At 28.3% G+C, this 27720-nt stretch overlaps 1 protein-coding gene across 1 annotated transcript; it reads right to left on the bottom strand.

Moving 5' to 3' along the window:
• Positions 1–508: 508 nt before the first annotated feature.
• On the bottom strand, positions 509–23637 carry LOC107455967 (uncharacterized). Its single transcript, XM_043043009.3, has 7 exons — positions 23429–23637; positions 20001–20094; positions 15597–15660; positions 13897–13969; positions 12666–12692; positions 11079–11121; positions 509–5303 (listed from the first exon to the last, which is right to left on the bottom strand). Exons 2-7 carry the CDS (start codon positions 20092–20094, stop codon positions 724–726), a joined length of 4881 nt encoding a protein of 1626 aa, XP_042898943.2. The 5' UTR covers positions 23429–23637; the 3' UTR covers positions 509–723.
• Between the last annotated feature and the right edge of the window lie 4083 nt (positions 23638–27720).

Genomic DNA, 27720 nt, shown 5'->3' with positions numbered 1-27720 from the left:
TTACAAAATATTCTGTAATCAGTAGTTAGAACTAGAAAATCTTTAATTTTAAAGGTATTAAAATTTTATTGTCTGATAATAAAATTTAGTAAATAGTACAATAGAAAAGGAAAATTCTCTAAAAATTTCTTCATTATTATTATTTTTTTTTCATTCTGTTTTTACAATTTTTAAACAAATCATAATAAAATAAGCTTTTTTTCCCCTTCAATATTTCGCAAAATTATTATATTGGAAAAAATGTTTTACACCTAAATCTTTCATTTTATTCCCTGGTAAATTATTGAGTAGGGTGAATCAGAATGTCCGTAGTAATTTTAGAATCATAAATAGTATTAATTTTCTTTGTAGGCTGATACTATTAATCTCACTTAAACAAAAATACAAAGGGAAAAAAATTGTCTTACTAACCATTCTGAAGTCAACATTTAGATATCAATTCCACAGATACATAAGAAATGTTTAACATCAGATAACAAAGATAATAATAATTTAAAGATAATTCAAATGATAGCAAAAACATTTATTTATTCCTCAAGTTACAGGCAATAAACAAGCATAATGAAATGTGACAGTAAAATTCATAGACAATGAAAGAACAAATTTGATTTTAAAAACATTTTCGTTCCTTTTAACACTAAAATTAAAAAAAATAATAATTTCTGAATAATTAGCGTAACTGATATCGATGATGAAAAATAAGCAAAAAAAAAATCTTACAAATTATGATATATCATCTTTTTTCACTTTAGTAAGGATGACTTTTGGATAAATATTGTGAAGTTGTGAGTAACTTAGAACAGACATTTTTAATTGCCTTCCATCTGATGAGTGGTAAGTTACAAACACACAACTCAGATCATCAAGAGGTTTATTTTTAGTTTCATTTTGAAGTGGACTTTTATCATTGGAATCTTGGTCAGTTTTCAATTCAGGTTTAACAACGTTACCAACCGTTTCTTGCTTGTATTTCACGGGCAGCCCCTTATGACACGCATCGTGATGCTCTCTCAGTTTAGAAGCAAACTCAAAACGTTTATTGCAGTGGCCACATGTGACTCTCATTTTGTGCTTCGTTGAGATGTGCTTAAGTAGGTTATCTTTTTCTGCAGTGAAAAGGCAAAACTCGCATTTATAAAATCGTGACTCGTAGTCACCACTAGAAGAGGGCATCACAACTGAGAACTCCAGCTGAAGACGGGAATGAGACTTCTTGGAATGGGTAGCAATATGTTCTTTGCTAGAGTAAGCAGCTCCACAGTGGGAGCAAACATACACTTGATTTCCAAATCGCACCTTTTTATATGGTAAATCTTCTTCCGTACTTTCGAGTGAACGTTTTTTACGAGGTACGTCAGGAAAGTCACCAATAGATTTGTGAGGTTGACCTGGATGGTTTGTAGTTAAGTGTCTCTTTAATTCAGTGTTATTATGTAGACGCTGATAGCAATATCCGCAAGCAATAATAGCAGATAATGAGGATCCACTATTTCTTGAAACAAATCCCCTAACTTTAAATGGACTGTCAGGATGCATTAAATCACAATGTTTCTTTACTGCAGCTAAAGTATCTTTCCCTGATTTACAATAAGAGCATTCAAATTGTACATCCTCAATTTCATTCAATACTAACTTAGGATCTGGGTTGTAGTAATAAAAGTATTCCATTTCATCACGGACAGAATGTACACTTTCAACATGCATTCTTAACTCTTGTAGAGTAAACATCTTCTTTATGCAAAATCCACAGCGATAACGCTTAATGTCACTCGAAGAATCCGGCAATGTCTTGGAACCATCATTTGAAATATCATCTGATCCAGCAGAGAGACCAGAGGGGATGTCCATTTTACGCATACTTTTCAACATGTCGACCTTGGCACCGACATGAGCCCTTTCAAAATGTTTTTCAATGTTATATTTGTGGTTTGATTCAAAAGAACAAATACTGCAAACATAAAATTTGGCAAACCAACAATCTTTAATAGCCTCATTTTCATCTTCTGCAGCTTTCCCAATCATATCTAACAAACATTCTATCTTCGTACTTTGAATTTTCTTTCCGATTTCTTCTTCAATTGTTGAACTTGAAATTATGAGAGAAAGGAAAGTTTTAGGGTGATGTTTTTCATCGACATGGAATCGAAGTATTTTTATATCCACACAACTAAATGAACAATATCCACATTCATGAGGCTGGTAATTTTGAGAAAGGCACAAAGGTAAGTGTCTTTGCCAATGATTTGAATAATTAAAATTTTTGGAACAGTTTTTACAAGTATAAGGTCCTTTCTTAGATACCAGAGTTCTTTCCTTCAAAACTAATTTAACCAATTTTTCGATTTGAAGATTGGGTATGACAGAGCAGTTTAATTGACTTTCTGGGTGTTGTTTTAAAGTGTGTATTTTCAAATTGTTTTTGCTCCCAAATCGCTCGTGGCAATAGTCACATTTAACTCTTTTGTAATACAATTCTTGGTATAAATGATTTTTCATAATACATGCACTGCTACTTTTATACAAACAAAAGTAACATTGAAAATTTTCTCCCTCAATGACGAAGGGACAATTAATTGGTAATGCTTTAATTTCAGAATTTTGCTTTGATTCCTGATCTTCTTCTCTGACAATAATAATTTTAGCATCTGAGGTATTATGCTTTTTTAAATGTTCTGAGACTCTATTTTTATCAGAGTCAAAAAATTCACATGAAGCAAGACCACAAGCATACAAGTTAGCTCCATGGCAAGAAAGATGAGTAATAAAAGTTTCCCAAGTCTCAGATACTTCAGGGCAATGAGGACATGAAAAATTTGCTGCTGCATGAATATTTCTTAAATGGCCGATGTAGGCTGACATATTTTCAAGCTTTTCTGAACAATAAGGAATGCCACATATTAAATCAGAGCAAATAGATTTTAAATATTTTGGATAGAAAGTGCTGCCTACTACTTCATACAAACTTGCTTCAAAATTTTGGAACACTTTGACAGGCTTTTCAATTACTTTATCGCTGCTATCTGCATCTTTCTCAACAATAGGAGCAGTAATTGCAGTGTCGTTTGTTTTTCCTGTCGAATCTTTTGTCACAGAGTAAGAAACTTGTTGCACCTCTGTGGACGCATCCTCTTCTGTTCCACGCATGTAAGCTTTTAGTGGCATGTCAGCGTGAATGGAACAGAGATGTAGTAAAATTTCATCCTTAGTCTCTGACCCATGAATGCAGTAATTACACTGAAATGTATTGATTCCATGTAAGCGGTAATGATTAAGCAATCGTTTGAGAGAAATGAAATCAACCTTACAGTAGTAGCAGTAAAAAACAGTAACAGTTCGATGAACTGATTCATTATGAATTTTGAAATCTTTGGGATCAAAGCTTTGGTAACTACATTCTCCTACTGCACAAATGTAAGGCCAAGTTGTATTCAATGTATCATCTGTTTCTTTGATTGGAGAAGCCGCACCACTTACAACAGGCTCACAACTATATATTTCAGTGTTAGTATCTTTCGTGTGATAATTTTTTATATGAATCTGAACATGAATTTTACTATATGCTCGATAAAAGCAGCTGCTGCATTGATAGTTACGTTTACTGTGTTCACCAACCATATGATCAGTAACACTTTCTCCTGAGAAAAATTCTTTGAGGCAGTAACAACAGTGTAGTCTCTTTCCTTTGTGTACCAAATCTAAATGCATAAAATAGTCATTGCGATCGTGTGAAGTAAAAGTACAATTATAAAGGACACATTTAAAAAAATGTTTCAATTTTTCTTCACACTTCATGGCAACAAGGTCATTTGGTGATTTTAGTTCTTCAATGGTTTTTAATTTTGAATCTTTTAAACTTTTATCATGGATTGCTGCCTGATATGGTATTTTCACATCAGGATCTTTAGTTGGATCAAGAACACTCACATCAGCCAGGTTCTTGACAACATTTTCCAAACCATCAACAGTTAATTTGGAAGCAACTTTATCAACTACATCCTGAACATCCACACTATTACGATTTGGTACCGTACTAATGACTACAGTAGCAGGGCTTCCTACTTGGGAAACTGTTTCAACAGGTAGCTTATTTGGAAGTTTACCATTAGCATGATCACCAAAATGATCAATAAATCCACGAGTGTTTTCAAATTTAAGATGACAGATCAAACAAGCATTTTTGTTCGCTACTTTGTGATGAGCTATATAATGATCTTCAAGAACTGATGTAAATGCAGCCATAAAATCACAACAAGGACAATTTAACATCTTATTTGAATCAAGTTGACTCAATGACAATGATGTTTTGGGCTGTTTAGGTTCAACATTAATAACATCATTCACCCTCTTAGCCCAGCGACCAGATCGTCTCAGACCAGTTTGCCCTGGTAATTCTTCAGGACGCCAAGATGGATCATCTGGATCATCAGAATCACTACTGCTAGAGGGTGGTCTTCCCCTACCTCTTCCCCTTCCACGACCACGCCCTCGAGACGACGGCATTACTTTACCCCGAGGTGTTGAACTAGCATTCATACCTGTAGGGATTGTTGGAGTTGAGGCAGTTACAGGTCGAACGGAAGATATGGTTGGAACTCTCGGTGTAACATTGGGAGTTATTGGCCTTATGATTGGAGAGGCGTCAGCAATTTTTGGTAATGAGTTAGTTGAATTAGAGGGGGCACTTCCTGGGTTTCTTCTATTTTTATCTTTAAAAGGGCAGTCATCTTGCATGTGTAATATAAGACAATGTGGTAATGTAAAAATTTTTTGACAATGCACACAAAAAATGAAAGGACTTCCTTTATGGCAATGTCTCAAATGATGCACAAATGTTTGCCCGCTAGTAGTTTCAAATGTGCAATCCTTCACACCACATCTGTAGATCATTTCTTCTTTTGTACATGCCCTCTCTTTAATATGAGAAACCAAAACTCCAGCATTACTGAAACATTTTCCACATTGTTTACACCACATAGATAAGTCACTACGATGATCAGTGCGAGTGTGCTTCATAAATTCTTGATCATCGTGAGTCTGAAACTGGCATGATGCGCAAGTAAAAACTACTTCACCCGAGTCTTGAGAGGTGTTTGAGTTGTTGGAAGTTTCATTGGTATTACTCCTGACAACTGGAGTAGCTATCTGAGCAGGAGTTGGCATTTTAACAGCAGGCTTATCTGGCTTTTCTTGCTTTATTTTATCAATAGGAAGAGGTGCAGGTATACTAATACTTGCACTTGAATTATTGTTCAAACCAACAGCAGATGTTTCTCTTTGTCGCTTAGTAGGAATAATCTCTATAGCTAAAAGAAAAACAGGATTTGAGTGAAATATCAAAAAGTTTTGGAAGTTGCAGCAATTTCTCTTGAGTGGAAGTACAATTTATTTTAAATGTGCATATTTAATCAATTAGTAGGACAAATATTTATTAATCAATTATTTAACTGGCAATATTTTAACTTTTAGAAATACAGTCGAACCCCGCTATAGTGAGCCGTCTGAGGACTCAGTAATGCGTCCACTATAAACGATGGTTCACTATATCCAAATTTTTTGAAGAACATTTTTTGCATAAAGACAGTTGAATGATTGAAAATTGGGTTTGCAATTTTACATAAGTTATTAAAAAATTATTAACTAATTAACAGATAATAAAGCAAAAAGTAATGAAAAAAGTACTTACATAGCTAAAAAATAGTTTTAATTTCACTTTTTATGAAAAAAAATTTGGGATTTTAGATTGAACTCAATTTGATTTTAAATAGAGATCACAAATTTTCTTATCTACAATGTGCAAAGAATGACAGATTTTTTTTATCAACATTTTCTGTAGAAAAAAACATATCAAGGACATTTCTGGCTGATTTTACTTCAGCTATAGATAGGAATGCATTCATTTTCAGTCCCAACACCTGCAAGTTTAAAGATGGAAGACTGAAAAAGATATTTAGAGAAATGAAATTTGAGTCCACTATAACCGATTTCCAAGTTCTCAGCTGTTCACTATAAGCGTTAAAAATAACATTATTTGAATAGGAGTACAGACGGGACCACTAAAAAAGTTTACTACATCAGAGTGTTTACTATATCCCAGATTCACTATAGCGGGGTTCGACTGTATTTTAAACTACATTGAAATATTTTTTATCTATGTGAACTATAATCAGTAGTTCCCCTTATGTTATATAGTGCTTTAAATATGGCAAATTTAGTAAAGTGTAGGCAAAATGAAACCAAACTTTAAAAAGGAGAGGAAAAATTAAAAAAAAAAAAAAAAAAAAATCTTCTCCAGTATTAACAGCAGAGGAAAGGTACATTATATTGCCTTTTTATAAATTCCCAAAACATTTATTACGATATTACCACTCGTAAGCTTATCTAATTTATCACTCTTTGTCGTGTTTTATTTTTGCTTCTGCCATTTTCAAACGAAGTTATTGGTACGTTTTTACACATAATTTTAATAATCCCATATTTTTATTACGTTATTACGGCACGCAAATTTCAAATCTTTCATTTAAATAATCACTTTTTGAAGTGCTTTTTTTTTTTTCAATTCCATCATAAATCCAAGAGACATTTTTTTGGCATTTATGACTACTAATTTCCACGTTGTTTATAAATTCCTGTTACATTTATTACATTACGACTCGTGAGTTATAAATCGCGCATTTAATTTATCACTTTTTGCCGTACTTAATTTGCGCTTGCATTGTAAATCCAAGTTATTTTTAATCATTTTATCAGCAGTTTCTGCGATGTACTCTCCCATAGTTTAAAAATTTTTTTTATCGTTTTTGTTATGACATGCGAGTTTTAAATTACGCTTTTAAATAATTACCTATTGGCACACTTTATTCATACTGATTTCATCATAAATGTAATTCTTTTTTAAAATTTATTGTGGTGCTTTTCTTGGTGATTGTGACAATCCCGTTATTTTAACTACGATGCTAATACGCCACGTGAATTTAAATAATCACTATTGTATGCAATTTATTTGTGCATATTTCATCGTAAATATCAGTTATTTTTTTATCATTACGGCAGTTGGTACTATGCATTTGTAAATTAATCCCAATATTTTAACACAATGTTATTGCACTATAAAAAATTTTAAAACTTTAGGAAAATAACGATTTTTTTAAACTGCTTACTTAAGTTTAAAATATAGAGAAAACATTGAAAATAATAATGATTAAGAAAAGAGATAAAAAATTACTAAAATAAAATTTTAAAAAAATAATAATTTACATAGGGGGAAAAAAAGAATTTACGTGGGGGAAAAAAAGAATTTACGTGGGGGAAAAAAAAACATTTTTAAACAGCCTGAAAACAAAATAGTGAAGAGATATAATCTCGTCATCAACTCACGCAAAAAGAAGTGCTTTATAATATTGCTTATAATCTTGCTTTATAATCATGATGAAAATATTAATTTAAATTTTTTGGATTTAGGTATTAAAAAAGAAGAAAATATCTATATTGTCAACTTATATGATAAAAGAAATTATTTTAATTTTAATATAAATAAACTAGTTAGTTGGAATTCTAATGTTTCTAAAAACATTTATTTAAACAACATTTTTAATCAAATGAATAGAATTAAAAGAATATGTAGTAATGTTTATTTATCTAAAAAACAAACATACAAACTCTTTCAAAATTTGAGAAAAAAACAATAGATACTCAAATTTAGTAATTTAGTTCTATATTAAATCATTTGGGTCAATTTTTATTATTAGTTAAAAATTCACTAAAAACTTCTTTGTTGACTAAACTTATATTTTTGCCATGTGCAAATCCGTGTCTAAAAATCTGTGCAAACCGCATAATTATGTTTCATTTTATTTAAACAAATGTTAATTTTCTAAAAATCATTAAATTTGTATAATTAAATATCAACCTTATTAATTATAAATTATCCAGTATAATATTATTACCTTGCACACATTCATTCTTGGGACAATCCAAGGTGACTAACAAATCAAACGGGCATCAGTGCTGCAGTAAGAACATGCCATAAAATGTCCCTCTATTTATGCTTTAAACTCTACATGCACTTTTTGTAATCTGGCAATCTTATTACGAAATTATTATAAATTATTCTTGAAAGATTCTGGTACATGCAAGTTCATTTGAATTCGCTACTCACTTTAAAGATTACATTTTGTGTTTTGTTGTGTATTTTTCTAACTTTTTATTTTCTGTTTCTTGCTTGATTTATTTAATTTCATATTATTTTACTTAATGTGTTCTATTTTCGTTTCAATTTTTTAAAATGTTCCTCAAATTATTGTATTGATGTATTTTGCTTTGGCTATATTAATACAATATTAGAAAGCATTCCTTATTACAGATACAATTGTGTGAGGTGATGACAAGATTATATCTTTTCCTTATTTTGTTTTCGGCTTTTTAAACAAATTCCTTTTTAATATGAACTTTTCTTTTCCAAATATTTTTAAAAATATTTTATTTTAATAATTTTTATTCTTCTCTTTTCTTAATCTTTATTATTTTCCATGTTTTCATTATATTTTTTAATTTATTTAATGAGTTCCACATACTTGCAGCTTATGCACAGAAAATAAAACTTATTAATTCTTTTCTTTTGGTCTTTATTGTGCTATATATATATATATATATATATATACATATCGCTCATGAGCTGTATTAGTGGCACAACTTAAAAAACATGCGTTTTGGACTAAGAACAGGTGTAAATATGAAAATACACATTCTTTTCAGCAGCAATACTGCATAACTCATAATTCAACTTAAAGGTTATCTTCGTTCAAGCAAACTAAAGCATTTCTATGCGTTTTCCCTAAAAATGAAAACTTGAAATCCATGAGCGATATATATTGATAAGTTAATTATTATAAAAAATGAAGAATTTTTTTTTCAAAATTGTTTTTTTAATTTTTAAATAAGTTTAAATATTTAAAAGTATTTAATTTTCTGAAAATATGTAATTAAGTTTAATGAAAAACTTCGTGCATAGAGAACTAATTAAAGGTACTAAAAAATTTAGTGCTTAGAACACAAATGTTTATACCAAAAATAATATTTGCCGGTTAACATAATGCACAATTATTTGCTGCTAACATGACTAAGTATACATGTGGCCTTTCATTAATCTACCTGCTGTGCAAGTGGACCTTCACTCAAAAAGGTTGTGCACCCCTAATCCAACATACTTATGAATTTAATACATTCTATTATATATTCTAATACATTTAATAACATATGAATCACTTATATAAATCATATCTTAGTTATAATCGAGGTTGGCAAGTTTCTGCCGAGTTGGTTAAAACCACTGGTAGAAACCGGTTAAAACTGGCATGGCAGAAACACTTTTCTGCCACAATTGCGGCAGAAACTGGCAAAAATTCAGAAAATGACATTAAAGTAAGCTTTGAGATTGACATACAATGGATAATTCATAGAAAAAAAAACAATTAAATGTTAAACAGAGTACAATTTAGTTACAATATTATCACCATTCAAAATCAAATATTACATTGTTTGCACTCCACAGTAATTTATAACAAAAGGCAAGTTTTGATGCAGTTTCTAAACCTAAACAATTTTTCAATTTGGTATGCAGGAACGAAAATTTTGAGAAGATTCTCTCAAGTCTAACAGAACTAGTAGGCATTGCCATCAAGGAACAAGCAAGATTTGTGAAACTTTTATCTATTGCATAATTTTTAAAACTGGACCACCATGTTGCAGCTGGGGTAGTTGTCAAAACTTGACTGGAAAAATAAGTTTCAGGAAATGGGGCTGATTTGTTTTGCAAAGCTATGACATAAGGTACAAAATCTGGGTTGATATTGGCCAGTAAAATTTTGGCACTTTCTTCTTGAGCACATGATAATTTTAATCCCAAAGACTTTGGTTGCAGCATATAAGCTAGCAAATAATAATCAGTAACTGCCTGTTTAAATCTGTTTGTCACTTCTTTTTCATAAACAGCCATCAAGATTCTCTTCCTTTATTAGATTAATCCAAATATCACAAGCATCTGCAATTGAACGGTTCTCCTTCTGAACTAAATCAAGGGCAATAGAGATGGGTTTTATATATAGTAGCAGGTGTTTGACTTCCTTGTAGATCAATTGATTATTTATGACCTGATCAATTCCTTTGTCCTCTTTATCATCAGCAATATTTATTTACAAAAAATGAATTAAAAAGTTAGTTACAGTTACATTTTTCAGTTTACTTAAACAAAATGTCATTAAGCAATTACTAGAACTAATATAGACGTTTTTTTAGTTTCTGCCAGTATTTGCCGGTTATAACCAATTTCTGCCACTGGCGTGGCAAAAACCAGTTTCTGCCGGCAAAAAGCCAACCCTGTTTATAATAATCAATAACTATCATAACTATATTAATATAGCCGAACCTTGATTTATTGTTCCTTATGCATTGCCTGAATAAATACTGAACTTACCTGGGTTTGAGAAGAAAAACAGTAACTGATTCTAATTATGAAGAAGAAAAATGAAAATTTTTAACAGTTTAGGGAAAATGCTTCAAAAATTCTGTTTGATATTTATGAATCAGTTAATGAAAATGTACTAACTTGCGGTGCTGGCAATTTAAAAAATGATTGCAGTAGAAGCGATTGAAATAATGAGGAATTTTTTTGTAGTCAGTTGAACTCACAGAAAATGAACATCAATATTTGCCTCATATGTAGGAAATTTATTAATCAAATCGAAATTTCTAAATTTTTTAAACAAATATGTATATTCATCTTTTTTTTTTTGCATCATAAATATTGTTGCAGAAAGTACATATTTTTTTCCAATTCAATTTTTTTATACACATGGTACATTTAGTAATTTTCAAATAAATTACTTTTTATAAATTTTCATGTCATTATTTGACATTTTATGTTAACCTGCATTTGTTGTTTTCCTATTTTCATAATGAATGATCCCAAGAGAAACAATTGATCAAGGTTCTACAACATAATTTTCTTCACAAAAACTTTACAAAAAATCTTTGTTAAAAAAATAACTACATTTTTTTTATTTAAATTTAATGGCAGTACTCACCACCTTGAGAGGAATCTGTATCTTCAATAAATGGTCGCTTAGACTATAAATATTAAAGTCAAATTAATTTTTTTTCAACACCAAAATTTTCAATTTAACAAAATCATATTGAACATGAAAATACTTTAAATATAATATAATTAAATATGTGATTAAAAAAATTTGTCTTTTTTAATAAATAACTACAAAGCACAAGCAAAAATTATTAAATACTAGTGGGCTGCGCCCCCTGCTCGCTAACGCTCGCCAACCCCCAAAAATTGCTAGCAATTTTATTTGGTCTGCTTCGCTCGCTACTAACTTAGGTACATTGCAAATGCATAAAATTCTAAGAATTCAAAACAATCATTCAAATCCATATGACAACTTTTTTTTTAAAAAAAAATTACATCTTTTTAGTAAATACTAAGTCATTAAAATAAATTTGAATTCAAATAAATGACATGTAATTCGTTAAACCTATTAGAAATGTGCTATAGTATAAAATCTTAAGATAAAATTTCTAAAACTGATATCTCTTTAAAAAGGTTAAAATTTTGGCTTTCATATTCAAGTCTGTTAAAAATTGAAATAAGCGAATTGCAATGCAAAAACCTGCATAAACAAATAAATTCTAGTAAAACAAATAAATTCGTGATATAAATAAAAAATCGTCAAATAAATTCGTGAAAAAAAAGCGTTTTCGACAAAATAAAATAGAGATCTATTGACAAAGACTACTCGCTTCTGCCTAGCTTATGCTCTCTCTGGTTATTTCAGTTTCCGTTTTTAAAAGCGCTATATGTTGAGCCATCTCAGCTAAATTTGACATGTGACATTTTTAGCCGCAATCATTGGCCGATTTTCTAGTGTTGCCATTCGGGGAGTTGTAATGAGGCTTTTTTTTATCGCCGTGTAAGAGAAATATATATATAGATTATCAAACAAATTTTTTAGGTAATATGTATATATATATATATATATATATATATATATATATATATATATATATATATATATATATATATATATATATAATAAAAGCTTCTCTTCCGTAAATAAATATACATCTGTTATAATATACATACACTCAAATTAATACATAAAATAATATTATATGCATTTGTAGAATAATTTAAAAGTACATTCGTTTACATTCAAGCATTTGTGAATGAAAAGTGAATTAAAACTGACACAAACTGTATCTAAATTAAATAATTCACTTAGCTATACATAAAAAAATGAGCAAAAATCAAAAATTTTAATTACTTGACTTGTAATCAACTCGCTATCACTAAACTATTCAACTCACTATCACTAAATTGAAACATAATTTACTGATATTAACTAAAACAATTTAAAGTTTTCATATCAGAGAGAATAAAGCCAAACAAATTTAATTTTTCTAGAACTTATTTTAATAACAATAAACAGGGAATAAGAAACTTCCATTTTCTAATAAATGCTTGAATCTAGTTGTATTCTTTGAACTAGCAATATATTTGTCTTGTCTATTGAGAGTTTTATGGTATGGGTGGTAAATGTTCATGGAATAGTTATTATGAAAAATAAAATAAAACATAATGAATTAGAAAAAAGAAAACTTACACCAGAGCTTTCAACTTCATTCTTGAGCTAATAAAAAATAATAAATTTAGAGTAACAGAACCAATTTTAAAATAAATATATGTTTGTAAAATAAGATCTTAAGTATGTACAGTCTGTAAAAAATTATATACAGGAATGCTAATATTAAACAACTCTTTTCTGAAACCACAGACTACAGAATTAATTTTCTGTGGAGTTGTGAAGTAATAAGAATTTTTCCTGTAGTAATTTTCACAGTAATGCGAAATAAAACATTTACAATGCAAAGAGCTTATTTAACATTCCATTTTATATATTTCCATAATAATAGGAATAATACTTAAACTGGATTTTCTGCTATGCATATAGAGCAGCTGGTTTGAAAATTACAAATTGCAATTTAATCTTTGTTTGCCTCACAGATGTGATCTTAGAGTCCCCACTTTGACCACATTTCATAAACAAATAGCACTCCACGATTCATATACATTCCATTTCATTTTCACAAGATTCCTATTAATTCCCATGCAATTTAAAAAATCATATATCGCAATTCATATTCCCATGATTAAAAAATCAAAAGTAAAAATTCACTAGTTCTAACAATCACACATCACAATTCATTTTCTTGAAAGTCCTACATTGAATTCATATTCAAGCAATTTTAATAGACTTCAATTTTTATAGTTACATAATTTAAAGGCTACACATTGCAATTTGTATTCAAATTTAAAAACTAAATGTTGTGCAATTTATGAATCGACCTCATATAAAAATCCAATATTATAATTCATATTCACATGTTTATAAAATCCAACATCGTGATTCAAAGTCACACAATTTATTTATAAGATTTTCATAATATGCAGACCAACTGATGAAAAAAGTCCTTAGATTCATGGATACATAATGGATAACTGTAAATAGTTATACATACATAAATATATGATTTTGCAGATACTTTTGGAAACTCTTACTCTATGCATGTGGGAAGGAGACAATAATTCATAATCAAGTACTTGAATAAAAAAAAACTATTTACTTCTAAATTAAAACAGGTTTTTAGATATTATATATATCTATGTCTTTGGATTGTTTTCTTATTATAGAAGTTTTTACACCAAAGACATTTCTGGCATATAAATCAAAATTAAATGCATATAATTTAAAATTTTCTCGGAAAATGCATGCTTTTATTACCCAAATCAGGTAGTTTAGTTAGAACGTCTATTAAAGAATAAGTGGAGTTTACCTTTTTATTTTGAGCATTGTTATACCATTTCTCCAGTTTCTTTTCATGAGTCTTAAAAGCTTCTATCTGCTTGCTAAATGAACAATAAAAATTAAAAATATAATATCTGCAATATATCTAAAATATTTTGAATCTGATTCACAAAATTCGTGAACTGTTTATGCAACATTTTTAAACTATAGGATGAGCAATAAGCATTGACACTTTAAACTGCAGATGATTTTTGTTTTTAAAAAAAATATTCGAAAGATAACATCATTGATGTTCACCACCAGCAAGCAGTTCACATTTAACTAAAAATGAGAGTCACTGAGCTTGTATTGAATGTTCTTTAACAGGATGCATAGCCAGATTTTTCAACAAAAAAATGTGCACCAAAATATGCAAAAATATGCACCAAAAGCATGCAAAAAATATGCACCAAATGCAAAAAATATCCAATTTTTCAACAAAAAATATGCACAAAATATGCATACATAAAAAAATATGCAAATATGCACAAAGTACATTTTAAGCACTCAAAAAATATTTGTAATCACTTTCCAAAAGAAAAAAAAATCATAATTAGGATCATAGCAGTGATAAAAATTCTTTTTTTCTGCCGTTTAATGTTCTTAATTTATAAACATAAAATTCAAAAACAATTTTAAAAAAACTTTACATAATCATTTATAAAAAAACTAGCTTCTGATAAATATTGCTGAGAAAATTGTGAAAAATCATGAATTTTTAGTAATTTAGAATGAAAAAGTTGTAATTTAGACGGCAAAGAAAAAAAAAAAACTCTTTTTAAAAGATAGAAAAATAAGCACTTTTTACAAACCCTGAATAAAAAAAAGCACCTTTAAGGGCTTTTAAAAAATGTAAATCCAAAATAAGCACCTTTAAGCATTTTTTAAAAATGCTACGCATCCTGTTTAATAATAATTTATCATTGATTTTTTATGTTAGGCAAGCAAAGAAAACTAAACAAAGATGACATGTTAGATTACTGTCACCAAAGTAGTATTTTAAAAGCTAAATGAAAACGTGAGCTGATTTTTACATTTTTGAAACATATTTCCATAAAATAAAAAAGAAAATTAATTTTAATAAGGTGCTAAAGCACCAGTTAAATTACTTAATTGAGGTTGACATTGATTATCAAATACTGGTGGCAATCAAAAGCACAATTTTTTTTTTGATGAATTAGTTAATCTTTTAAATAAATTTGAGTATAGTTAACATCCATTTTAAAAAGAGAAAGACCTAAAAAAAAATTTTGTAATAACCTGCTTGGTCTCATACAGTTAAATGACCAAAAAGTGCAAACGCAATAAATTAGGAAGAAAATGAAAATATTTTAAATTTTGTGTTTGTATGTTTCTCAATATCATACAAGATTGTGTACAGTATATTAATAATTCATTAATAATAAATGTCATTAATAATGTAACATGTTTTTAACCTAGAAAAAGAATGGGTATTCAACTAGTTCATAAATAATTTAATTATCTCCCATGATACAATCTAAAGTATAATCTATTGCATTTTGCAAAAATCTATTCCATTTAGCACAAGTTTAATTTTCAATTTACTTTTATCAAATTTAAAATTAACAATTACAATTTGATAAACAATTACAATCAAATAATTACAATCAAACTATTCATGTTCTTATCTTGTTACATGAGAGATTGAAAATATTTCATTTAACTTACGATTCTTCTGATGAAGTAAAAATGGCATATATGGCTTTTATTTTATTAAGCATATCTGGTGTAGCTGCAATAAAAAAAAGAATATAATAAAAATATATAGTAAATAGCGATAAAAATTACAAGATATTTAAAATGAACTTTTCATTCTACAATCTAATGTTAACCAATTTATCTTCCCAAAATCTAATGATAATGTTTTATTTAAAAATATAATGCTCATGAAATTGAAATATTTGAGTTTTAGTTGAATAAATAGTTGTCATCAAATAAAAATCACTATTTAGTGCTTTCCATAATACTAGTGCTGGGTAAATTACTTTCTAGAAAAATTGAGGTTTATTGATTTATTGTAATATTTTTTCCACAATTTATATACTTAATGTATTTCATACTGAACAATATTATTTGAACAAAAAAAAATTTTTTTATATAAATCTTAAAATTAAGAGTTCATTTCGGTCAGAGACCCATATCCAAAAAAAAAAATTTATACTTTTAAGAAATGATTATTTCTCTTTAAACCTTTATTTAAAGCTTAATATATGTCAATAACTTAAATAAAGTTTTTTATTTTTTATAAAGATAAGTCTTTTTTCCTTAATAAGATAATAGAATAATTTAAATACATTGTAATATATTACAACAAAAATGTTAATTAAAAAAAAGTTAAAAAATAAAAAATTATGCAGTATTAACAAACTTTTAATTACAATATTGTATAGCTTAACAAAAGAGCAGAAATATAGAGAGCTATGAGAAAGAACTGAAGACTTGCAATAAAAGCAGCAGAATTAAAATGGAATTGCAAAATTAAGCCCTTGAGGAGCAGACCAAGTTTTCAGAAAAATGCTGTCATAGGCATTCAGATTAACAAGAAACTTTAAAGTGATGAGGTTGCTAAAGAGAATAGAAGCTCTCTGCATACCTGTCAACCTCAATTTTCTAAAATGCAAAAGTTTTCCTGATCAATTGACTCTTCATAATTATTTAAAACAATCATCAGGTTCACACTCAAAATAGAGAAATTTTTTCTTTGACTTTTCCCCATTGATTTACAAAAAAGTAAAGTTTTTGCTTTTTGAATAAAAAAAAGAAGAAACGGCAAAACTTGAGCAAAATTTATCTTTAATGAAAATGCAAGGGATATTTGATACAAAAAAATATATATACTCATATAATAATAAACATTATGAAATAAAATTAAAAATAAATAAAATATAAACCACAATGTAATTGAATTAAATTTAATTAGTAAAACTAGCGTTTTAAATAAACTGATTTCATAAAAAATAAAATAGTCAATTTAAAACAGTATATAATGTAAAAATCAATGAAGATAATTTATTATGTTTCCAATTTTGAGCTGCATGACAAGAAATATAATTTTACTAAAGTTATTAAAAAAAATCTCAAGCTTTCAAACAAACTTTGAAATTTCAAATTAATAGCAATTATCATAAAAATGGGACTATTGCAACTTAAATGACACGGGAGAAAACAGATATGCGAAAATTACTCGAGCACAGAAAATCTCAGATAGCTTATTTTCTGTAAAAAATGTACTGCATTAATAAGTTTAAAAGTTAATCAATGCCTTTAGAAAAATTATGTCAATAAAGGAGAGAGGAAAAAAACTACAGTACACTCTCGATTATCCGTGCTCATTCCGGAGTCACACAATAAATATAAAGAAAAACATTTTCAAGATTAAAAAAATTTGATTCATGAAGTTATAACACTACCAAATTTTTGGAAAGCAATATTCGTTATTGGATTGCAATATATGGAACAAATCGTCTACATTATGGATGATATGGAAAATCGTCTACGTTATCACGATCGTGGAGAAAGATGATACCGCTTGATGAACAATCCTCTTCAGATGTTCAAGAAAAATATGACAACAGCATTCTCGAACAAGCAAAAGAAATCTAAGGTTTCGAAATTCTTTATGAAGAAAATTTAGAAGATTGATTTCTAAGTGATGCATGTGAGTCTGGCTTCCAGTATTTGACTGATGAAGACATCGTTATGTTGTTAAATCAAATAGTGATGATAGTAACTGATACAGAAGATGTAGTAAATGAATGAAATACAATTTCTCATTCTGCTGCTCTGTGGAAACTTTATTAGATTATATGCGAGAATTTGATTACGGTGACATTACTGCGGTTCGTAAAATACGTGTATCGATATATGGCGAAGACGCATTACACATTTTTTAATAACGAAAATTCCTAGTTTGATGTTATGCATGCAAATGTTAGTAATTTTTATATTTTTTGAACTGATATTGAATTTTTCTTTAATAAAAGGAGTTTTCGGTTTATCCGTGTTTTTCGATTGTCCGTGCGACTAGTCCCGGTGATTAGCCCGGATAATCGGGAGTGCACTGTAGTTTGCACTTAAATTTTATAGAAATAAATAAATAAAAAACTGAAATTGCAATAAGAAAAAAAACATGAGTAACTTAAGAAAATAAATAATTTTTACTCATTAATCGTTTTTTAACACCAAAAATCTGTTTTTCACATTGTCTTCACTTATGATAATGCGAAGTGTTAAGCAAAAAAGGAACCTGCACATAAAAATATCACAACATGTAAATAAGTTAATGGTCCCCAGTTAAATTTTTGTTAATTCAATACAATCTTCATCTGTACTTTAAAACTAAATTAACGTCCCTCTAACTTAAAAATTTAAAAAACACTCTACTAAGATTTTTTTAACACATTTAAAAAAATACATTTAGAAATTTAATACAATGCGTACAATCATTCAAGTATTAATTCATCATTCATGAATTGATTAAGGTACCAACTATATGTATTATGGTACTATTAGGGCGCTTTTTCATTACACGACACGATAACGACAAAACGGATCCGATTGTCGGCGAACGACATAGAGTCAAGTAAAATACATGGTCAGCAACGGAGCGCCTTTTCACTCACCGATACGATAACGATTATGTCGTATCCGACAAGACGATAACGTTTGTCGGAATCAAATGTCGGTTAGGCAAGAAAATTTCTCCTCAAATCGTGGCGATTTTATTAGTTGTTGTGTATCTTTCCTGTTTTATCTCCTCTTTTGATATCATTATTTTATTCTTTTAATCAATTTTAATATTTTATTAGATCATGTCAAATGTAAAATTCGAAAATAAAAGTTTTATATAATTTATTCTCATGTCTGGTTATAAATTTTTAATTTCATGAAGTTGCATTTTTTACATTATAATGAGGTTGAAAGACGTAAACAATCATAAAAGTTTCATTGGAAATTTTTATAAATTCATTATATGCTTTAATGAAGGGATGGTATTTTTTATAATAGTAATGGTTTGATAAAAAGGCAAATAAAGACCCTTATGTATTTCAAACAGAACTCGATCTAACTACTGGTTTCTGCTTGATTGAATAATATAAAGTCTGTTCCCTGATTCAACTGAAACATTTTTTTGAAACATGATAGAACGGCTTCATAAGATAAATTTGATAAAACTCATTTAAAAAGTCATCTAAAAAGATTATTCTAAATGAAACTAATATTTTAATTCGATTTGAAAAAAACGTTAATACTTTAAAACATTTAAAGAATTTAAGTAATGTTAAGCGATTACAGACATAATTTTAAGTGTAAATTGGCGGCACTTAAAAACCGCCAAATCTGTAGCTGCTGTGGCGTTAATACGTAAGTACCATTTCGTGCACCCAAAAACGTTTCTGCACTGCTAGCTTTTTTCTTCTAAAATAAAGTAAGAAGTTTGAGACGACGATTATCATCCGGCATAATTAAAGTTTGCAGAAAAAAATCACAGCAGAACACAAGCAACTGCTCACTTGTTGGGTCTTTGTGCCAACTAAATTAAATGAACGCCAATTTACGATACTACCAATAATTTCATCAAAAAATAACATATTTTATTTCTTAAACATTTTAGAACACAACAACATTTATTATGTATCTAACTCCGTTGCCAAAACGAATTCAAAACTAAAACTTATAATTTTTCGAAACACGTTCAAATAAATTATTTAAATTTTATGTCTCTACACACTCAAGCTCAAAACATTGAATGAACAAGAATTTCTACTTCTCGGACTAACGATATCGGACAAGTGAAAAAACAGTTGCTTAAACGATCCGGCAACGACATTGTCGTTCACACATTTGTTGTCCGATTTTGTCGGTATCGTGTCGTGTAATGAAAAAGCGCCCTTAAGGTACCATAATCAAAAAACCAACACCAAAGAACATGTAACATAACACTAATCAAAGAACATATTTTATAAATGTTTAAAAAATTCCACCATTAAGACTAAATAAAGATACTAGACAAAATCCTTAAAATGAAAAATTTTATTTAACAAAATAATTTCTCAGAAAATGAAATATTACTTTTATTAGTCTTTTCTAAGAACGCAATCAGTTTTTTCATAAATGGCACATATTTATTTTGGATTTCAGAAAGAATAGTAGTATCATCAGCCATCTGAAAGAAAAATATAACATGTAAATAATCACAATTGGTAAATTTTAGCCAAAAATTAAACAAGTTTCTCAGGATATTTAATTAAACTTTTATATGGTATGCAATTTATACATAGAAAAACAACAACTTGTTTTTTAAGGGTCATGTATTAGTCAAAATTTTACATACGCTAAAAGCATTTGTTTTTCATTGGGAAAATGTAAAAAAAATATATAACTCATTATTTCAACATATTCTGTTTTTCTTAAAATTGTTTCTTTTCTTTAAAGCGAATGGGCATTTTTTCCCTTCTTTTCCACAAATTAATTGTCATTATGTACAGAAAGTTTAAAAATATATTTTTTTATAAATGCAAACTGATAATAACTGATAACAATGCAACTTGTTTTGTTTTTTTTTTTATGCCGATGTACTTACTGATCCAAGCTCCTTGCTCGGTAACCTTCAGGAACTTGTAGACAGTACTTACACCACCCAATGCTCTTTTCTGAGAGTTTGTGAAAATGCTACAAGATAACTAGGAACCCAATGAATTCACAAACTTTTTTCAGTCACTTTCTCATCATTTTTTTGTTCTTCTGTTATTAGCTTGGTTTCTATCTTATTCATTTTGTTAAATTTCAAGGTTTGTTATATTAATTTTTTCAATCAAATTCATCTGTATTATTCAAAAGATCAACAGAAAATTAGTATTTTTGTTCCGCTTTGAGACACTTTATTATTTTTGTTAATACATTTCATTTATCACAAGATTAACCCAGTGAGAGACTATTAGTTGTCTCATTCAATATAATATTATCACAAAACATATAAAATCTAAAACATTTCTTTCTGTAAACTTAATTCTTGTGCGTTCTCTTAAAAATATATAAATAAATTAAAATTTATTAACATTAATCTTATTAATTAACAGCGAATTAAATCTGTTGTTAAATTCTAGTAATTTTTAAAGCCACAACTACTACTTTGTTAAATTCTAGTAATTTTTAAAGCCACAACTACTACTTTGTGAATCAGTTCACATTGCAATCTAAAAGGGACTTTTTTTTCTTCCAAGGACACTTTTTATGTGTATATTTCTTTCCTTTCTGGGTATTTTTTAATGTGATTCCTTTTTACAATTGTAATTCGGTCTTCTGAAAATTATACCTCACAAAGTAACTATCAGTTAACAGTGAAATAATTGAGTTTAATAAAAAATAATTAATGTGTAGTTTTGTATTAACTTAAATGAAGGAAGTCCTTCTTATATTTTTTTTTGGGGGGGGGGATTTCTCCATTTGTCTTGACAGGAATGAGCACCCTTGCTTTCGTGAAATCAAATAAATCATGATAAAAGCATTTTTCATAATATAAGATGCTAAATAGCATAGACCATATTAATAATTTTTACCCAATAGTAGAGAATGGGCAAGTACCAATGCTTTTGGTATCTGTTTCAAATTAATTTTTCGCTCTAAGTCGCAAAATTACTGAGTGAAATTCCTAGTGTTTCCAATAAAGCTAAAAGTCTATAGATCAATTTTTTTTAAGTTTATCTTTTAATTTTAATGCACTTCAATTCCAGACTTTAAAAAAAAATTTATAGTAAAATAAAACTAAATAGGATATAAATCAAACATACATATTTTGGTAAAAATTAAACATTTATTCATTATCATTACTTTTAATGAAGTTGTAAAAATGTAATAAATCTATGGGCATAACAGTCACAAGTTTATATATTAATAATAATTGAAAAATATACTAAATGTATCACTAATCAAAACATTTTATTTTATTTTGTGATAATTTAATTAGCAAGCAAAAGACAAATTTCTTCATCTACAGTGCTTTCACTACAGCGCGAGAACCTCGAAATATTTTTTCTTTTATAGCATTAAAAATTTATTACCGCGAGAAATTCGCGCATTCTATAAATCAATTTTAAAATTCGCAAATGTCTCGCATTTTGGAAAAAGCTTAGAATTACGCCACTTTTCTTCCTGGATCTTTCATTATTTTCAACATCTGCCCCGTTATCTAGCTTCCCTATTTACCAGTATTGTTCAGAACCTTTTCGAACAACAGAACACAACCACAGAACCCCTTTCAGAACACATTTCTCTGCAACCACGTGTTTACTGAAGGTTAGGTTTCTTTATGTAAGACGTTCAAATTTTTTATGTGCTAATGTAAGATGGACAAATACCTTGTAAAGGCAAAATCTTCTATGATGATGCACCAAAAATATTCAATGCTTTAAAAAATAGAAGACGTTAAAAATGTATTTTAGTTAAAGAAATGATTTTTTTTTTCAAGAGTTTTTGTGTTTTTTTTGTTTTTAGAAATCTCACTTAAGTTTTTGAGAAAGGGTGAGAAATTCTGAGGGTGAGTACCTTATTTTAATATTAATAATTAAGTTTAATTTCATAAATTGACTTCATATAGATAATTATTACAAATAAATTGATGTGAAAATCTAAAATAAGTTTCTTCCGACATCACAATACAAAATGTTATATGCACTCACATACATCACGCATTTGAAACTTATTTTAACACAGGATTACTTTTTATTTATATTTTAATCTTAAAAAATATTTGAGGAAAAAGTTTTATTTGCATAAAAAGCGAATCAATGGCACTGAATAATCAATGACCATACAGTCAAATCTCGTCAGCAAGGTGACTCTCCAGTCTTCAACACAATTAGTTTCTTCACTATACAGTGGTGGCCAAAAGTGTGGACACTTTTTGAAAGTTTCATGTTTTTCAACTTTGTGTGCTTGTAGAATATATTAATTTTCACTTAAATACAAACGTTTAGATATCAGAATTTTTTATAATTCCGCAGCATACACAGCAATTTAGAGCAGATTTTGCTCTAAATATTAGGTTTCATCATAAACAAAATAATGTTTAAAAATAATGCTATAAAGCTGCACAGATCTTTCTCTTTTTTTTCTCTGATTTTTTAAAAATTGGATAAAATCTATGCATAGATTTTTAAAGTCTTAATACATATATGTATACTAAGGTAATAAATCCTTTATGTTGATTAAAAAAATATTTATAATAATTAGCAAATATTAACATAAATTTGTCACAGCTGCCCCTAAGCCTATTTGAATCACTAAAACAAAACAATTCAATTTGATCTTGCCGGCATTTAAATTATAAGGTAACCAATGGTAGGAAGCAATGATACGAAATGGAACAATTTATAAGCACACGTCAAAGGAACTCATAATAAATCATACTGCATTAAAAAACACACACAAATAAGAATGTTTCAAGTCCCGGTATTTTTTTATGACTTCAATTTTACTTGATAAGAAGAATGGGAACAAACCTTGAACTGGTTTTAATTGCATACAGGTATCAAAAATAACCAAATATTAATTTCCTAGAGAAAAACTATTATTATTATATCATAATCGTAAATTATAAAATTAAAATTGAAATCTGGGAAATATACAGGTTGGAATCTACAATAACAACAATCATTTGCGCTTGCGCGCTTTTCCACACCGAACTAGACACTTTTTTTTGCATCACTGTGTGGCGGCCGAGGGAATAAAAGCTATATTTTCACTGAAATGTTCACTGCATCTTTGGAGATGCGAGTAAGAACCTGATTGAAGTTAATCGCCAATCAGCGGTTCTCATTTTCAATTTTTTTTTCTTTCAGCCATTTTTTTTCTTTTCAATTAGCTCTTAAAATTCTGGTGTTTTATTTTTAAAAAAAATGCCCTGGCCCACAAGCTAATTTTTTCATTTTAATTCCATAAATTAACTATAATTTTTTATTCAAACTCCCCGGTTTTCTTTTGTTTGAATATGCTAAAAATTACTTTTTATTGTTGATAAAAATTAAGTGAAAAAAAATAATTTTATTGTGGTTCATAAGTTACTAGTCTCTTGCAAATTTGTTTCCCCCTTCCTGATGATGCAGGTGTGAAGAAAAAAATTAAACGAAAATATACAAGCCATTTTAAAAAACAAATGAGTGAGATGAAATGCTGCAGTTTGTCTAAAGTAAGAAATCCCCTAGCCATTCGTCTGGACCCGTGGCGGTGACTATTTTCACGAGGTAGACTATTTTAATGAGGTTTCAAGTTAGGGGTGAGGAATCACATACATTTTAAAATAAACGCAGCTGTCGCATTTATCTTTATTTTAAAATCAACGCTCGACAATGAAGCCCCAAATGAAGCTCCATTCAAAATAACAAACCGGAGTTTGAAATTGAAGTGTTTTTTTTTCTATCAAAGAATCATCCGCCGTTCATAATTTGCTAATTAAATCCAGGTGATTCTATAGTTTGTCTAAGCTAATAACTCCTCCCGTCACAAAGTCTGAGGCCATTTGGTGCTATGGAAACAAGAATGGCTCATTTTAGGGAGGGTAACTTTACTCTAGGACTAACACAATAGAACAAAGAGATTCCCTTTCGCTCACCAATCCAAGCTGAAACCACTCCAAAACAGTGACCCGCACCCCTACTTGAAAGAGTCATACCTCGTTTCCATAGTCACCGCCACAGGTACAGACGAATGTCTGGGGGAGTTCTTATTTTAGACAAACTATATCTTGAAGGTCAACTTCCTTATTTTTACTCCTATTTATTATTATTACTCCTATTTAAAAATAATATTCTATTTAGCTCAAATTTAAGGAAATATATTAGGGGGAGGACCTGTTTTCTAGTCTAAGGTTCTGGGGAATACGAAGATCAAAAACCTAAATTCGATGAAAAATGTTTTTATTAAGGGGAAGTATGCTTTTACATTTGATTTTATTGCTCAAGTTAATGTATGCACTAATTTCTATGGGTTTAAAGAAAAATAAAGTAACTTACAATTTTATCGTAATATTTTGTAATTTAAAATAAAATATTTAACGTTTCCTTATCGAACCATTAAAATTGTAATAATACATGATTATCTGATACTAATAATTAGGATTACCAAAGGTCAAAGGTAATTCTTTTTCTAGTTTACTTGATGGGTTCCAACCACCTTCGGACTTATGTGTATAAAATGAACAAACAAGAATTAAAGATAAGAATTTTTAATTTAAATATACAAACTTTTAATTAAATATTTAAATCTTTTGAATAGTTCCAAGTCTACCATACGATTTAAAAAAAAAGTTTTATAATCCTAAAAAGAAGAAAAATTCGAAACGAAACTAAAATGTCTATACTTTAATTGTCTTTATTTTCCTTTTAAAAATTTCAAGCACGATGCCGCAAAAATATGTTCATAATAGTTTCCATTTTCTCAACCTACTTAAACATTAATTATTAACAATATCATTAAAGAAACTTTTTCTTGAATTATCACTAATAATCACTCGAGTTTAGAATATATTAAAGATAATAAAATTAACCCGATTGCGACTTTTGATTTCCAGGATCTTTTCAATAGCATTCCCCTTTTTAAACTAAAAGATGTCTTTTTGAATTATTACTATGATTTTAAAAATATCCTTAATTGCTATTTTCATAGTATTTCATATGATCAAATTTAATCTTAACACATAGATCGACAAATACATAATTATTAATAAAGTAAATTTTTGCCTTAGCGGTTATTCGTTTAAACATTTAATGGTGCAGAGACATTTTTTTTAAAATTTAAATATTGTCTGGGGTAATAAGTAAGTTTAAAATTTTAAGCGGTTAAAAATTTACCCAATCGAGAACCTTTAGATTAAAATGCAACTTCAGTTTACAAGCAACAAATAATTAATTTATCTATAAAATAAAGGATTTAACCATCGATATTTTTTTGACAAAGCCATTATCCGAATAAATCTTTTCAAAATTAATTGAATTTAATTAGTTTTAAAATACTCCTTTTAAGAAAAGGAGAAATATAAATCTTTTGAATATTTTGAGGACAGAGGGCTTTTTGAATTTTTATAAAAATGCATATGTTTAATAAATAAACAAGCTCGAATTTTTCTATAAGATGTTTATTATTAATTTTTTCTTATTTTCTTAAAATAAAGGGAATTAATTAATGAAAATTTTTTTTTATTGTGCTGCTTTAATAGATAGTTATAAAATACATATGTGCCTACAAATAAGCCTCAAATACATATAAGCCTCAGTGATATTTTTTTCCATTTTATTTTAATTATAATGGACAAATAAGATGCTTTGAAATTAAAAAAAAATACTAAGTAAGGTCTTGATAAATTACACAACTCTTTTTTTTCTCAATTTGTAAACAAAAGAATCATTTAAACTTGAGCTTAAGTTATTAATTTAAAATTAAAATTGAGTGTGAATAATATTTCTGTGACTTAAGGGCAAAATTAAAAAAAAAAAAAAAAAGATCAGTTTGAACAATTAACGATACGTTCCTTAATCTATTCATTCAATAAATAAATTAACCAATTAAAAATAAATAAATTGAACTTTTATGAGTGTTTAAACCTAAAATTTATCTTTTAATGAATGAAAGGAAATCTATTTCGTAATGCTACGTAATTTACACAAAAATATTTACTTATTGCAATTATGTTTCCAACATTTCAAATTTTAACATTCGTTTTTTCTTCCCATTAAGACATTGTTTTTAATAATAATACAATAACGAGCATTTAATTCACGAAGTTCACTTTTTGTTACCAAAATATCATTGTGCATATTAAACGATTTTGTTTTATAAAAATAATTATATACAAAAACAAAATATTATAATGTAGTAAACGCCCCTCTGAATCTGCATATACAGAGATGCAAACTTGCTCTGCTCCGTATAGAAAAATATTTTTTATTGAGTGCAAAAGTTACATTTATTGTATGATTCTTTGTTTATTTAATGTAAAACCATTTTCCCTTTCTACGTTTAAATAATAAATAATTGAAAAAAATCACGTGAAACATACTTTTGTTTACTGTTATTTTGTTTTGGTTATTTTGAGAATTATAAATTTTACCAGAATTATCTTAAATTCTGCATGGTTTCGTTTTTAACTACCACTGAATAAAATATTTTAAAGAAAGTGGAGCAGTTGGCATTGCTAGAAAGTATATCGATCGCTATAAAATATAACGTGAAATAATGAAGATAGCATGATTTCAATGTATAAGAAATGATTACTTACAATTTAATCCTTGATTTTCAGAAAATCCTAATACTTCGTTTAAATTACATTTATGGCTGTCTGGTTTAAGCAAGGCAGAGGCACCTCCTGTTTTTAGTATTTAAATGTTTTGTGACAGTGATTCCCACCATGTGTGGCAAAACTTTCCTTTTTGAAAGGATTTACGCTAATTTACAGCAAGGGTTCTATTTGTATATTCAACAAATTCGAAAGCCGCTTTTCAAAGTGATTTTCACCCCTGATAAAATTTAAGATAATTGGGCTAAACTGGACAATATCAGCCCTATATGGAAGTGTCAGATTCATTCAACATTATATATTCATTATTCAGCTAATAGAGGCTCTGTATAGGAACAAAAAATGTAGGTATCCCAATATTGGTCGCTTGGTGCAGGTTCATATAGGATCTATATTGAGCAAAACTGGGGCCAAGGTAAAATTGTTGTTAGGGAAGTTATCATTAGGTAAAATTCAAAGAAAATAATAAATTATTAATTTCAATACAAAAATATTAAATCTAAG

The sequence above is a fragment of the Parasteatoda tepidariorum genome, chromosome 1, assembly GCF_982258835.1.
Source record: "Parasteatoda tepidariorum strain Cologne lab strain chromosome 1, Ptep-v5.0, whole genome shotgun sequence".
Classification (NCBI taxonomy): domain Eukaryota; kingdom Metazoa; phylum Arthropoda; class Arachnida; order Araneae; family Theridiidae; genus Parasteatoda; species Parasteatoda tepidariorum.
The sequence above is the reverse complement of the archived record's forward strand: the minus strand, read 5'-3'. Positions and strand labels throughout refer to the sequence as shown.